The sequence below is a fragment of the Pristis pectinata genome, chromosome 9 (genome assembly GCF_009764475.1).
Source record: "Pristis pectinata isolate sPriPec2 chromosome 9, sPriPec2.1.pri, whole genome shotgun sequence".
Lineage (NCBI taxonomy): Eukaryota > Metazoa > Chordata > Chondrichthyes > Rhinopristiformes > Pristidae > Pristis > Pristis pectinata.
Window position 1 is genome coordinate 87,252,331 of NC_067413.1, and position 13,964 is coordinate 87,266,294.

Consider the following 13,964-nt stretch of genomic DNA (forward strand, 5'->3'; position numbering starts at 1 on the left):
GTGTGCCAATTAGGACCAAGAGAAAGCCACTTCGTTGCCAAATTTAGTGATGACACAAAAGTAAAAGTAAGAGGATCTAATGATCTACAAAAGGATTTGGATTACGAGTGGGTAAACATCATGTAAATTTGTTCCACATTTTCCATAGTTTACCTGGCGCAAAAAACAAAAGTATATTATCCAAATGATGAGATGCTGCAGAGGTCTGAGGTACAGAGAGGTTGGGGGGTATCTTGGTGCATAACTCTCAAAAGGCTAGTCTACAGGTACAGCAAGTAAATTCATGATTTGATAGGAATATGGGGAGAATAAAATGAGATGAGCACAGGATTTGTATTTATGGTTGGTATGGACTCTGGGCTGAAGGGCCTGTTTTCATGTGGTGTAACGCTATAATAGAATGTTACTGTTTATTGTTGGAGAAATTGAAAACACAAGTTGGGTGGGTATATTTCCACTATATGAGGCATTACTGAAACCATGTGGAGTACTATATACAATATTATCTTGTATAAAGTGGGATGCCAATGTTTTCCAATCACTTGGGAAAGCTGAATCTAATCAAACTAGTCAACATGGTTTTATGAAAGGTATATCACGTTTAACAAATTTGCTTGAATTCTTTGGAAGACATGACGGGTGGGGAATCTGTAGATGTGGTGTATTTAGATTTCACAAAAGGTATTTGACAAGGTGCCACTTGAGGCTCGTGCACAAATTAAGAACCTATGGTATTCGAGGACGTATGTTAGCATGGATTGTAAACTGGCTGTCACATAGAAAACAGAATTGGAATAAATGCATCCTTTTCAGGTTGGAAGGAGGTAACTAGTTGGGAACTTCAGGGATTGGTTCTTGGCCTTCAGTCATTTACTGTTTACATTAATGACCTGGAGGAGGAAATGAAATGCAAGTTTTCCAAGTTTGTTAATGACACGAAAATAGGTGGAAGGGTATGTGTGATGAGGACGTTGTGATTCTGCAATGGGATATAGATAGAATGAGTGGGCATAACACTGGCAAATGGAGTTTAAAGTGGGGAAGTATGAGGTCATACACTTCAGTAAGAAGAATAAAAAGGTGAATTATTATCTAATGGAAAGGAACTGCATATGAATGAAGTTCAGAGGAATATAGGTGATCCGGTGCATGAATCACAAAGTTAGCAGGCAGGTCCAACAATTAGTTAAGAAGGCAAATGGACATTTTGGCTTTTATTGTGAAGGGTTTGGAGTTTAAAAATAGGGAGGTTTAGTTAGTTGTACAGTGTTAAGGCCACACCTGGAATACTGTGTGCAGTTTTGGTTCTCTTTCCTAAAAAGAATACAGTACCATTGGAGGTGATCCAAAGGAGATTCACCAGGCTTATTCCTGGGATGAGAGGATTGTCCTATCAAGAGAGGCTGGACAGTTTGGGTCTGTATCCTTGCAGTTTAGAAGAATGAGGGGTGACCTTATTCAAGCATAAAATATCCTAAGGGGGCTTGATGGGGTAGATGTTGGGGTTTTTACTAGTTGGTGAGTCATGGGAAAGTGGAGGCCTAGTTACAAGACAGTCATTCATTTAGAATGGAGGTGTGTAGAATTTTTTTTTCCTGAGTAGCAGAGGCCAGGTCATTAGGAATATTTAAGGTGGAAAGAAATAACTATTTGAAAGATTGAGGAATTGGGAGTTATGGGAAACTGGCACAAGAGAAGTTGAGGTCAGCATAGATCAACCATAAATAATGGGGCAGACAGAAGGGACCTAGTGGCCTACTCATTTTCTTGTGCATTGGAAGCATTTGAGGGAAGGTTTAACATTTGAGAATAGGTGGGTTGCTGTCTTGAGGAAAGATAGGATAGGCTGGGCTTGTATTCACTAGAGCTTGGAATGAGAAGGGACTTGACGTGGATATAGAAAGGTTTCCAGTTATGGGAGAATCTAGAACTCGGGTGTTCACTGTTCACAAATAGGAGGCAATCTTTTTTTCCTGAGGATCATGAATCCTTAGGACTTTCTTCCTCAAAGCATACTGGAAACAGTCTTTGAGTATTTTTAAGGCAGAGATGGATGCATTCTTGATAAGTAGGAGGTGAAAGGTTTCTGTAGATACACAGGACTGTGGAATTAGAATTAAAATCAGATCAGTCACAATCTTATTAAAGGGTGGAACTGGCCTGGTAAACCACATGACCTACTCCCAATTTGTATATTTGTGTCAATGAGTTTATTTTTTTTAAATTACTGAAACAGTTCTGAAATACCTCATCTTGAACTTCTCATTTTTAAACTGTTCCCTTTTTAATTGTAGAGTTCTGTAGAAGGAGGTTAATACACTAGAATTCCACATGTTCATTTTTTTTAACCAGCTTCATTTATTCCTAACATTATCTGAATAAGTATACTTTTTCAGGGCTGGTAAATTCTTCAGTTAGAAAGCAAAATTGTATGCATACTGATCCAGATCTAGCCAAAGCATCATTTTTGTATAAAGAATATTGACTATTTTTATTTTCTGTATTTAACCTTGATATAAACCTCCATTACTTTTCTTCATCACCTTTGTAACAGCATATGCTGTTAGCTTGCTTAATCCCCACTGTCGTCTTTGCTCATTCTAGCAATTTACAACTGCTTTCATTAGAGCCTTGGTTAGACCTCCTTTCTGAATCAAAATTGTGTGCATTGAACTTGTTTTTCATTTCATCCGAACAACTCCTGTCACCAAAATCTCTCCTCCCCAGTAGGCATGCTAGTTGTAGTGTCAGTTGCATTTTGAATGTAATCTAGTCTGACATCCTTCATCAGGAATAATTCTGTTGATTGGTATTCTCATACAATAAAAGGCAAAGATGATCATCTCAGGAAGTTCCTCAAGATTGAGAATGACTTGCTTCCACTCCTGTTTGGGGATTCTTGGTTAGTGAGGTCTTAGTGGGAACCATTAACTCCGACACAGATAGGCAGGAACTGCTTGCTGGGGTGAAGGTGAGTGGGTGGGTAGTTTCTTCGACATGCCTTCTGCCACTGTGTGTGCATCTGATGCATGGCCTCTGTTCTTGGTACAACCCCAGATGCTGCTGTAGGAGCTGTCTTTCTTTCCAAGACACTTTCAGCACATCCTTGAATCATTTCCTGTGGGGGGGGGGGGGGGGGGGGGGGTGGAATAGTTTTGTCTGTGCCTCCAGATGCCTTTTGAAATGGTCTCTGGCTCTACTTCATTGAGCTCTGTTAGTCTTCAGTTCAACAAGCTGCTGTTGCTGGGTGATGCTGTCTCCTACTGAATTACTCACCCAACTCTACCAATTGCCTGTCTGGCAAATAAAACACCATGCTCTCTCTGCTTATTGACAGAATCTGTTGAAATACTATTTCGTGAATTGGGTGTGAATATTGAAGGTAGCAAAGCGTTCAAGCCCCATGCAACCTTTCTGAAGCTCTCCAAAGCACCTATCCTTCGTCGCAAGGTAATGGTTAACTACCATGTAATGGATTATTTTCTATGTCAGGTATGCACCTTTACTGATTTGGTCATCTTTCTGTTGTAATTAAATACTATTGGCCACTGTGTCTGTGCATTAGCTGGTGTAAATAAGCTAAATAATTAAAGGAAGTCTAAGATTTGCAACTTTCTTGGAATGGTTTTGGCCTGAATCTGGGATAATTCATTGAGTTGAGTTTATCTGCACTGACACTAGGCAGAATCTTATTTTCATTATAACAATTTGATAATGGCTCAGATTTTAGTAGGATACTTGGTTGTTTACCGGTGTAAGTGCCGATGTTTCTCCACGTAACTGAGCAATTTTGAGACTTGTATGCAAGTCCCATATCTGCAGCTAGTGTTTGGTCAATAATTGAACAGTGTTCTTACAAATTGGTTCTGATGCTGGACTTCAGGGTCTAGTGAGGAAGACTGAAGTTCTGATAATTCCCCATCATTTACAGTAGGAAATCCTTATCATCCTATGTTAGGCTGGACACCTTCTCCATTAATTTTAATAGAGGGAAAGGCTTTGAAGGACTAAAATGGTTTAATGATTTAGATTTTAAATTTTTAGAATGATTTCAGGAGTTGAAAAATTTAATTGAGTCTTAAAAAAGTTGAACTTCGCTGATTTTCAAAAATATTGATGGCTAATTGAGCCATTGTTGTCAGATGTTTTTTTCCATCTGCTTTGTGGTTTGCTTGCCATCTACCTCACTCTCAATCTCATTATATGCAGTGCCTTCTCTGAGGATGGGCCAGGCCTGAACAGTGCTTCCAATGGGTGAACCATACTAGGAAAGTTCCTACCACCTTTAGTAGGCAGCAGAGTGTGCAGATGACTTGCTGCTGGGCACACATTCAGGGCCATTGTCCCCAGTTGTGCAGTGTCTCCATATTAAACATTTAAACCACAATAAGTAGAAGCTTAAATTGGAAACACTTCATATGAAGTAGTTTTGAATGCTTTTGTAATACGAGTCAAAACATTACATTTCACTTTTTAAATTTTAGGCTACTTTTTAAAGATTTAAACTCTACTATTTTGTGTAAATTTTACAAATCACATTTGTGGTTTCTGTATTAGCCTTCATGTATCCAAAAGCACAGTCCTGCACATTTCTTTGCACCAGAGTCAAAGTAATTGGAAAGTTTAGCACAATAATCCTTTTTTTCTACAGCTGATGTAGAACCATTTCAGTCATGTGGAGTATTAAGTGAGATTCCTTAGTTCATAGCAACTTATTTTGAATGCATCTGAAGGAGGTTTGGTGGGTTCAGAAAAATAATTTCTTTTCTCTCCCCTTTTCCTTTCTCAAATTCTTACTTTTCCTTGGATAATGTATGATCATTGCTGGATCAGTAGGGGAGGTGGCCTGATTTTAGGGATCAAGATATTCAGTTGCACCTTAGCTAGGGGACAGGATTGATGGACTGGATGGTCTTTGCCACTTGTGTTGGTATACATCCCATCATTCTTGCTGTTTCTTGCGAGAGCAAATGTTTGAAAACCACTTTTGCTCTTTGTTCGATTTTCATTTTATCAACAAAGTCAGTCAAAGGTGTGTGCCTTTCAATTTGGGTACACCACCAAAATATCTTTCCTACATTCACGTTTTTCTGCAGAAATCATTCATTGTTTGGTGTGCTAAGCATTCAGTATTTTAGTTTCTCTGAGGCACTCTCTAGAGGTAGTATGACTGCTGAAGGTATTTTTCAAACTAAAACATCATTGCACACTGTACATCTTGGACTATAGATGAGAAATCTGGTTTGATAAATTTTCAAAATGAAGTAAAAATGTATTCAGTTCTGCCAATTCTTTCTCAGGCAGGAGATTTTCCTAAATAATAGATATTCATTGAGTGTTGCAATAGTCCCAGCTCATTTAATTCTCTGGCAACATAGAGACTGACATTAGAAACCTTAATACCAGGTTTCTGATCATAACCTCTCTCAATAGTCTGAACTGAGACAAAAGAATGTAACATGAGGATAAATTTCCCAATTATTCTATACTGTCAATCAGCTTTGTTTAAAAGTCTGGAAGCTACTTGATTGGATTCCCTGGCATAAAAGCCTGCCTCAGTGAGTAATTCAATTAAATCTGTGTGCACCAGGCATATCAGTCTTCACTGTGAACACATTATTCAAGAAGTGTAATTTTTTTTTTTACTGAGTCTGCACCCTCAAGCACCGATTTGAATTAATCCAATATCGCCACCTTCCCATGAACTCTCCCAGTTTCCAATACTCGCATGTTAGAGGCAATTACAGTGGTTATTAACCTTGATCATCTTTTGCAGTCTCTAAAATTTAAATCAGTTAGAATGTGCAGTGAGTGTATTATGAAAAATCAAAGATTGTTACCAAAAGTATTTTACATATTTAAGAGAATTTCTAGATTGGTAGTATTTAAGTTTAAGGCTTCATAGCTTGCCTCACAATTCAATAGGATCATGACTAATCTTTTCCATTAGTACCATTTTCCTGCACTACCTCAACATCTCTTGATTTCCTTAAAAATCTATTGATCACTGCCTTGTGTATATACCCATGATGAGCTTTCATAGCCTCTGGGGAAGTGTTCAAGCTACATTCTCACCTCTGAGATGAAGTGAGGTTGTGGGACACATCTGGAACGTAACAATATTTACCTTAATGTATCCATCAGTTATATTTTTGTGCAGTTTTTAAACATCTAAGGAACTGATATTTATGCATTTAAGTGTTTTGCTGACTGCTTAATGCAAAATCTTTTTTAATATATTCTGACAATATCTTGGAAATCTTTCCCTTTGGAAAATATGACTACATGCATAACTTGAGTTTTAACAGGTACCTTTTATGCAAACCAATTAAAATGGAATTCTCCCATATTAATCCCTCAAATTGCATTGAACTAACATGCTTTCTGATTGTATTGGTAAATTAGAAAGAGCTTTTATTTTGTGTTGCTTCCTGGTAAGGACATGTCTAAGCTGCACTTGGTATTGTACCACCTAAATTTCCACAGACTGGCTTCACCTTTTAACAAATTAAAATGGCTTGACATTTTGAAATAGCTGGGTTCTCTTGAATATTTGCCTGGACTTTTGCCCGCATTAGGAGATTATTTTGGTTACAAGAATATGGAGAACGAGAAATGGAAACTGAAAATGGTAGTGGAAATGTACCAATGCTTGAGGCGCAAAAACATGCTGTAACCTACTTAGGATTATATAGGGAATGCTGGTAAACTCCAATTTACAATAATATTTATAGGGTACAGCAAAATCAGGTGTATACTTTATTTGGGTCCATTATTAAGGCACACCAGCCTAAGGTGCTTGCATCATATGTGCAAGTAGTAATATCATTACATTCTACAAATCTGACTTATTTGGATACTAAAATACACTACAATGCTTTCCTCCTTTAAAAACATATGTGAACAGTTAATTATAGACTGTCTCTTAAACTGACTACCTCAGTTGAGAACTTGTCTCTGATATTGTTGATTCCTTGAACTGAAGATTTACAACCTCAGCTTAACTCACTGCTGTTCCGACTTTTCAATGCTAATTGACTCTAGCCAATATCAAAATAAATTCATCTTGCGCATCACTTCATTATCTTCAGATATGTCTCCAACTGTGATCATTTGATCCACATGGACATTTCCAACTTCTGATGCATACTAAATATCCCTTGAGACTAGGTATGTGGGCTGAGGATTGGCAAATGGCTTTCAATGCAGATAAACGTGTAGCATTTGTATTTTGGGAGATCTGGCTAGGGTAGGACTTGTACAGTGAATGGTAGGGCTCTGGGAAGTGTTATGAACAGAGGGACCTAGGAGTGCAAGTGCACAGTTTGCTGAAAGCAGCATCACAGGTAGATAGGGTGGTGAAGAAGGCGTTTAGCACGCTGGCCTTCCTCAGTCAGGGGACTGAGTTTAGGAGTTGAGAAGTTAAGAAATTATGTTGCAGTTATGAGATGTTGGTGAGGCCACACCTGGAATATTGTGTACAGTTTTACATAGAACATTACAGCACAGTACAGGCCCTTCGGTCCATGACATTGTACCGACCTTTTAACCTACTCTAAGATCAATCTAACCACTCCCTCCCATACCACTCCATTTCTCTATCATTCATGTACTTACCTAAGAGTCTCTTAAATGTCCTCCAGCACCCCTGGCAGTGCGTTCCACGTACCTGCCATTCTGTGTAACAAAAAACTTACCTCTGATATCCCCTGTACTTTCCTCCAATCACCTTAAAATTATGCCTCCTTGTGTTAGCCATTTCTGCCATGGGGAAAAAGTCACTGGCTGTCCACTCGATCTATGCCTCTTGTACACCTCTATCAGGTCACCTCTCATCCTCCTTTGTTCCAAAGAGAAAAGCCCTAGCTCGCTCAACCTATGCTCAAAAGACCTGCTCTCCAATCCAGGTAGTATCTTGGTTTGGATTTAGTCACCCGTTTATAGGAAAGATGTTATTAAACTAGAAAGAGTGCAGAAAAGATTTACCAGGATGTTGTCTGGACTTGAGGGTTTGAGTTACAAGGCTAGTTGTGTAGACTAGGACTTCATTCCCTGGAACATAGGAGGTTGAGGGGTGACCTGATAGAGGTGTATAATATTACGAGGGAACAGACAGGGTGAAAGCACAGTCTTTCTCCCAGGGAGGGGTTGCTTAAAAAAAAAGGGCATAGGTTTAAGATCAGAGGCAAGAGATTTAAAAGGGACATCAGGGGCAGCTTTATGCAAAAGGTGGAGTGTATTTGGAATGAGCTCCCAGAATTGGTGTTTGAGGCAGGAACATTTTAAAAACCATCTAGATAAATACAGAGGAGAGGTTTAGAGGGCTTTGGGCCAAATGCAGGCAGATGGGACTAACTCGCTGGGCAACACAGTTGATGTGGACAAATTGGGCCAAAGGGCTTGTCTCCATGCGATGTTTCTCTCTATAGAACAGACTATTTCAGTCTGGTCCCATTGCTGAGACACATTTGCTAACTGGTCTGTTAACTCTAATTCTTTTTTAAGATGAGAGAAGATATCTTTATTAGTCACATGTACATTGAAACACAGTGGGATGCATCTTTTGTGTAGTGTGTTCTGGGGGCTTTTTGCACCTGAAGTTGTTTTTGCTTGCCATGAGACATTACTTTTTGCATCATTGCTACTTCTCTACTCTCCCTTCAAAGTCAGGCTGTAAATCTTCATTTGATCCATTCTTGGTGTGTTTGTAGATTAATCCTTGTAATGCATCTTGCTGATTCAAGTGTGTGACCTCTGTAGCAATAACTGGGAAATCCTCACCTACAAGTTGCAGTTTGAAAATTGACCCAGTACCAAAATTAGATGTTTTGTGCAATAATTTAGATGAACACCTGAACTGCCAAGGCATCAAAGGTTATGGTCCAGTGGCCTGTAAATGGGAGTAGTACAATTGTGTACTTAATAGTCAACGTGGACATGACAGCTGAAAGGCCTGTTCCTGTGCTGTATCACTATGATATCGTGTCAGCAATTTTATTTTACTTTGACAAATGATTGCTTAATTGTATAAATGTACAATGATAATAAAACTGCTTGCTTTTCTGACAATGATGGCTTTCAGACTGAATTGCAGCCTTAGGATCCAGGATTACCAATAATGAGAACAAATTTATCCCAGTATCACTTTTCCAAAGAAATTACAAACTTGCCAGCTAATCCTTGCCTAACAGAGTTGGCATTCAGTGTCACAGATGGCTATCTGCAGCATTGTATTATTGTACAGATTCCTTCTTAATGACTTTAAGAAACCTGTTCTGTGTTAGTGCTGCATAGAAAGTCTGCTCTTAGCTATTGCCTTGTGTTTGTTTGCAAGCTGCCTCTGTGATCTTCTGGAATAAGTAGAATTCAAACTCTTTAACAGTACAGATGCACGGGCAATGATGGCCAGCACACACAAATGTGGACTTTCACCACTTGTGGATACATGCTGTTACTGTTTCTGTACCACAGCTTTGGGATTTAGGTTTGGAATCTTAGAATCAGATTTATTATCACTGACATATATGACATGAAATTTGTTGTTTTGCAGCAGCAGTACAGTGTAAAGACCTAAAATCTGTAAATTACAAAAATAAATACTCCAAAAAGGGAAAATGAGGTAGTGTTCGTGAATCATTCAGAAGTCTGACGGCAGAGGGGAAGAAGCTGTTCTTGAATCATTGAGTGTGGGTCTTCAGGCTCCTGTACCTTGTCTCCAATGGTAGTAATGGAAGAAGGCGTGTCGTGGATGGTGAGGGTCTTTAATGATGCTGCCTTCTTGAGGCACAGCCTCTTGAAGATCTCCTCAACGTTGTGAGGCTGGTGTCTGTGATGGACCTGGCTGTGTCTATAACCCTCTGCAGCCTCGTGTGATCCTGTGCATTGGAGGCTCCATACCAGGCTGTGATGCAACCAGTCAATGCTCTCCACTGAACATCTATAGAAATCTATAAGAGTGTTTGGTGACATAGCAAATCTCCTCAGACTCCTAATAAAGTAGAGGCACTGGCATGCTTTCTTCATGGTTGCATCAATGTGTTGGGCCCAGGATAAATCCTCTGAGGTGTGGGTTCTCCTGACTTTTCCTTCCTGAAGTCCACAATCAATTCCTTGGTCTTGCTGACATTGAGTGTGCAAGGTTGTTGTTGTGACACCACTCAACCAGCCAATCTGTCTCACTCCTGTACACCACCTCATCACCATCTGAGATTCTGCCAACAATAGTAGTGTCATTGATGAATTTATAAATGGCATTTGAGCTGTGCTTAGCCACAGTCATGTGTAGAGGGAGTAGAGTGGGCTAAGCACGCATCTTTGAGGTGCACCTGTGTTGATAGTCAGCGAGGACGAGATGTTATTGCCAATCTGCACTGACTGTAGTCTCCCTATAAGGAAGTCAAGGTGATTTGTTGTCTTACTGTAGGCTACCATCATATTTAAGTCTGCAAAGGATGGAATTCCCTGGTATTCTTGACAGCCATCTTGGCAGCTTGAGTTTCACCTTGCAGGAGTCAGGACTTGGAGTGGGATGTTTTGAAAGGAGGTGAGTCTCTAAGCTTGTGAGTTTCACCTTGCAGGAGTCTTAAAGAGGCACATTTGCAAGTTGTCAGTAGTTGATTAGCTCATTGGCTCGTTAACAGCAGCCAATAACAAGAAGTAAGGGTCAAGCAGAGTGGCCATTTTCGAGCAGCCGTTGTGTGAGTGTACCAGTGTTAGTGGGGAGTTGAGACTTTGGTGGGAAGAGGCGGAGGCTAAGGATTCAGCGACTTGGAGTGAGAGCAGGAGATTTGGAAAGAAGTGAGTCTCCTTGTGAGTTTCACTTGCAGGAATTTAAGAGGCAAGTCAGCTGTTAATAGGTGATTGGCTAATTATCAGCAGCCAATAAGTTATGGTCAAGCAGAGCAGCCATTCTGAAAGGGGCTACTGTCTAGTCACAGTGCTGCTGGTTGTCTAAATGTGGGCTTGGTGAATACCAGGCTTCAGTGAGGAGGGTGAGCAACACTAAGGTAAAGTCAGGGTAGGTTCTTATTTTTTTTGTCTTTCTTTTCCCTCCAAGCTTTTTAGTCATGGCAGGTGAGCTCAGACCTGTCATGCTCCTCCTGTGCAATGTGAGAACTCCGGGAGGCTGCCAGTGCTCCTGATGACTACGTGTGCAGCAAGTGTCTCCTGACAGACTGCATGATAGCACTGGAGCTGTGCATGGATTCACTTTGGAGCATCCACGGTGCTGAGGATGTTGTGGATAGCACGTTTAGTGAGTTGGTCATGCTGCAGTTTAAAGGCCTAGAGAAGGATAGGGAATGAGTGCCCAACAGGCAGAGCAGTGGCAGGAAGGTAGTGCAGGAGTCCCCTATAGTCATCTCCTTCCAGAACAGATGTACCGCTTTGGATACTGTTGGGGGAGATGGCTCATCAGGGGAAGGTAGCAGTAGCCAGGATCATGGCACCGTGAGTGGCTCTGCTGCACAGGAGGGCAGGAAAAAGAGTGGCAGAGCTATAGTGGTGGGGAATTCCATGGTAAGGGAAATAGACAGGAGCTCCTGTGGCCACAAACAGGACTCCTGGTTGGTGTGTTGCCTCCCAGGTGCAAGGGTCAGGGATGTCTCGGAGTGGCTGCAGGGCATTCTGGAAGGGGAGGGTGAACAGCCAGTTGTTGTGGTGCATGTAGGTACCAATGATATAGGGAAAAAGCAGGATGAGGTCCTACAAGCCGAAGTTAGGGAGCTAGGAGATGGAGAGAGATTTTAAAAAGTAGGACCTCAAAGCTGGTAATCTCAAGATTACTACCTGTGCCACGTGCCAGTCAGAGTTGGAATAGCAGCATAGTTAAGATGAATATCTGGCTTGAGCAGTGGTGCAGGAGGGAGGGTTTCAGATTCCTGGGGTATTCAAACCAGTTTTGGGGGAGCTGGGACCAGTACAAACTGGACAGTCTACACCTGAGTAGGACTGGGATCAATGTCCTAGGGAGATTGTTTGCTAGTGCTGTTGGGGAGGGTTTAAACTAATATGGCAGGGGGATGGGAGTCCATGCAGAAAGACAGTGAAGCAAAGCAGAGACCAAAGCAAAAGTTAAAGAAAAAAAGAGTGGAGTACAGAAAAGTCAAACACAAAGGCTACTAGATTCTCAAAGGACAATGAGTATAGGGGCATGATATCTGAATGCCCGTAGTATTCAAAACCAGCTCAGTGAACTTGTGGCACAAATCAGTACAAAGGCATATGATTTAGTGATCATTACAGAAACGTGGTTGCAGGGTGGAGATGAGTGGGAATTAAATATCTGGGGAATCGGGTGATACAGAAGGATAAGCGGGAAGGTAAGTGAGGTGGGGTAGATAGTGAGAGACGATAAAAGATCTATGGAGGAGAATGTCGAGTCCATCTGGGTAGAGTTTAGGGATAGTGAAGGGAAAAAAATCACTGGTGGGAGTTGTTTATAGGCCACCAAATAATAACATTACAGTGGCACAGGCAATAAACCAAGAAATATTTGATGCATGTAAGAATGGAACAGCAGTTGTTATTGGGGACTTTAACTTCCACATTGGGCGAATCAGGTTGGTTGAGACAGTCTTGAGGAGGACTTCATAAAATGCATCCGTGATAGCTTTCTTGAATAACATGTTAGTGAACCTGCAAGGGAAGATGCTATCTTAGATCTGGTCCTGTGCAATGAGACAGGTAAAATTAACGATCTTGTAGTTTGGGATCCTCTTGGAAAGAGTGATCACAGTATGATTGAATTTCTCATACAAATGGAGGGTGCAATAGTTCGATCTAAACCAGTGTATGATGCCTAAACAAGGGAGACTACAATGGGATGAGGGAGGAGTTGGCTAGTGTAGACTGGAAACATAGGCTATATGGTGGGACAGTGGAAGACTTTCAAAGAGATTTTTCACTGCTCAACAAAAGTATATTCCAGTTAAAAGCAAGGACAGTAAGGGTGGGAGAGTCATCCTTGGATAACTAAGGAAATAAAAGAAGGCATCAAGCTAAAAGCTTATGCATACGAAGTTGCCAAGAGTAGTGGGAAACTGGAAGATTGGGAAAACTTTAAAAAGCAATAAAGAACCACTAAGCAAGCAATAAGGAAAAGGAAGATACTGTAGATTATGAAAGTAAACTAGCACAAAATATAAAACAGATAGATAGTAAAAGTTTTTATAATTATATAAAGCAGAAAAGGGTGGCTCAAGTGAATGTAGGTCCCTTGGAAGATGAGAAGGAGGAATTAATATTGGGTAATGTGGAAATGGCCAAGGCCTTGAACAACTATTTTGTGTTGGTCTTCACAGTGGAGGACACGTCTAACGTGCCAAAGAGAGATGTTACGTGGATGTGATGGGAGTTGAGGACCTCGATACAATTGCTGTCACTAAAGAGGTAGTGATGAGCAAACTACTGGGCCTAAAAGTAAACAACTCTCTTGATCCTGATGGGATGCATCCCAGGGTACTGAAAGAAATGGCGGCAGTTATAGTAGAGGCATTTGTGATAATTTACCAAAATTCTCTGGACTCTGGGGAGGTCCTGGCAGATTGGAAGACAGCAAATGTAGGAATGGGGAAAGGATGTAGGCAAAAGGCAGGTGTAAATATAGGCTAGTTAGCTTAACGTCTGTAGTCAGGAAAATGCATGAAGCTATCACTAAGGAAGAAATAGTGAGAAATCTGGATAGAAGTGGTTCCACCAGGCCGATACAGCATCGATTCAGGAAGGGCAAGTCCTGTTTGACAAACTGATTGGAGTTCTTTGAGGATATAATGAGCACAGTGGATAGAGGGGAACAGGTGGATGTTGCGTACTTGGATTTCCAGAAGATGTTCGATAAGGTGCTGCATAAAAGACTTATCCATAAGATAAGGATGCATGGAGTTAGGGGTAATGTATTAGCATGGATAGAGGATTAGTTAACCAATAAGGCAGATAAGATGAGACAGGATAAATGGACATTTCTC

At 40.7% G+C, this 13,964-nt stretch overlaps 1 protein-coding gene across 1 annotated transcript in view; it reads left to right on the forward strand.

Annotated features, from left to right (window-relative positions):
- Positions 1–13,964, forward strand: part of LOC127574026 (A-kinase anchor protein 7-like) — a 49,837-nt gene that overhangs the window by 24,376 nt on the left and 11,497 nt on the right. Inside the window, exon 6 of the mRNA XM_052022619.1 lies at positions 3,338–3,450. Coding sequence (XP_051878579.1) covers positions 3,338–3,450 — 113 coding nt within the window. The remainder of the gene's footprint in view (positions 1–3,337; positions 3,451–13,964) is intronic.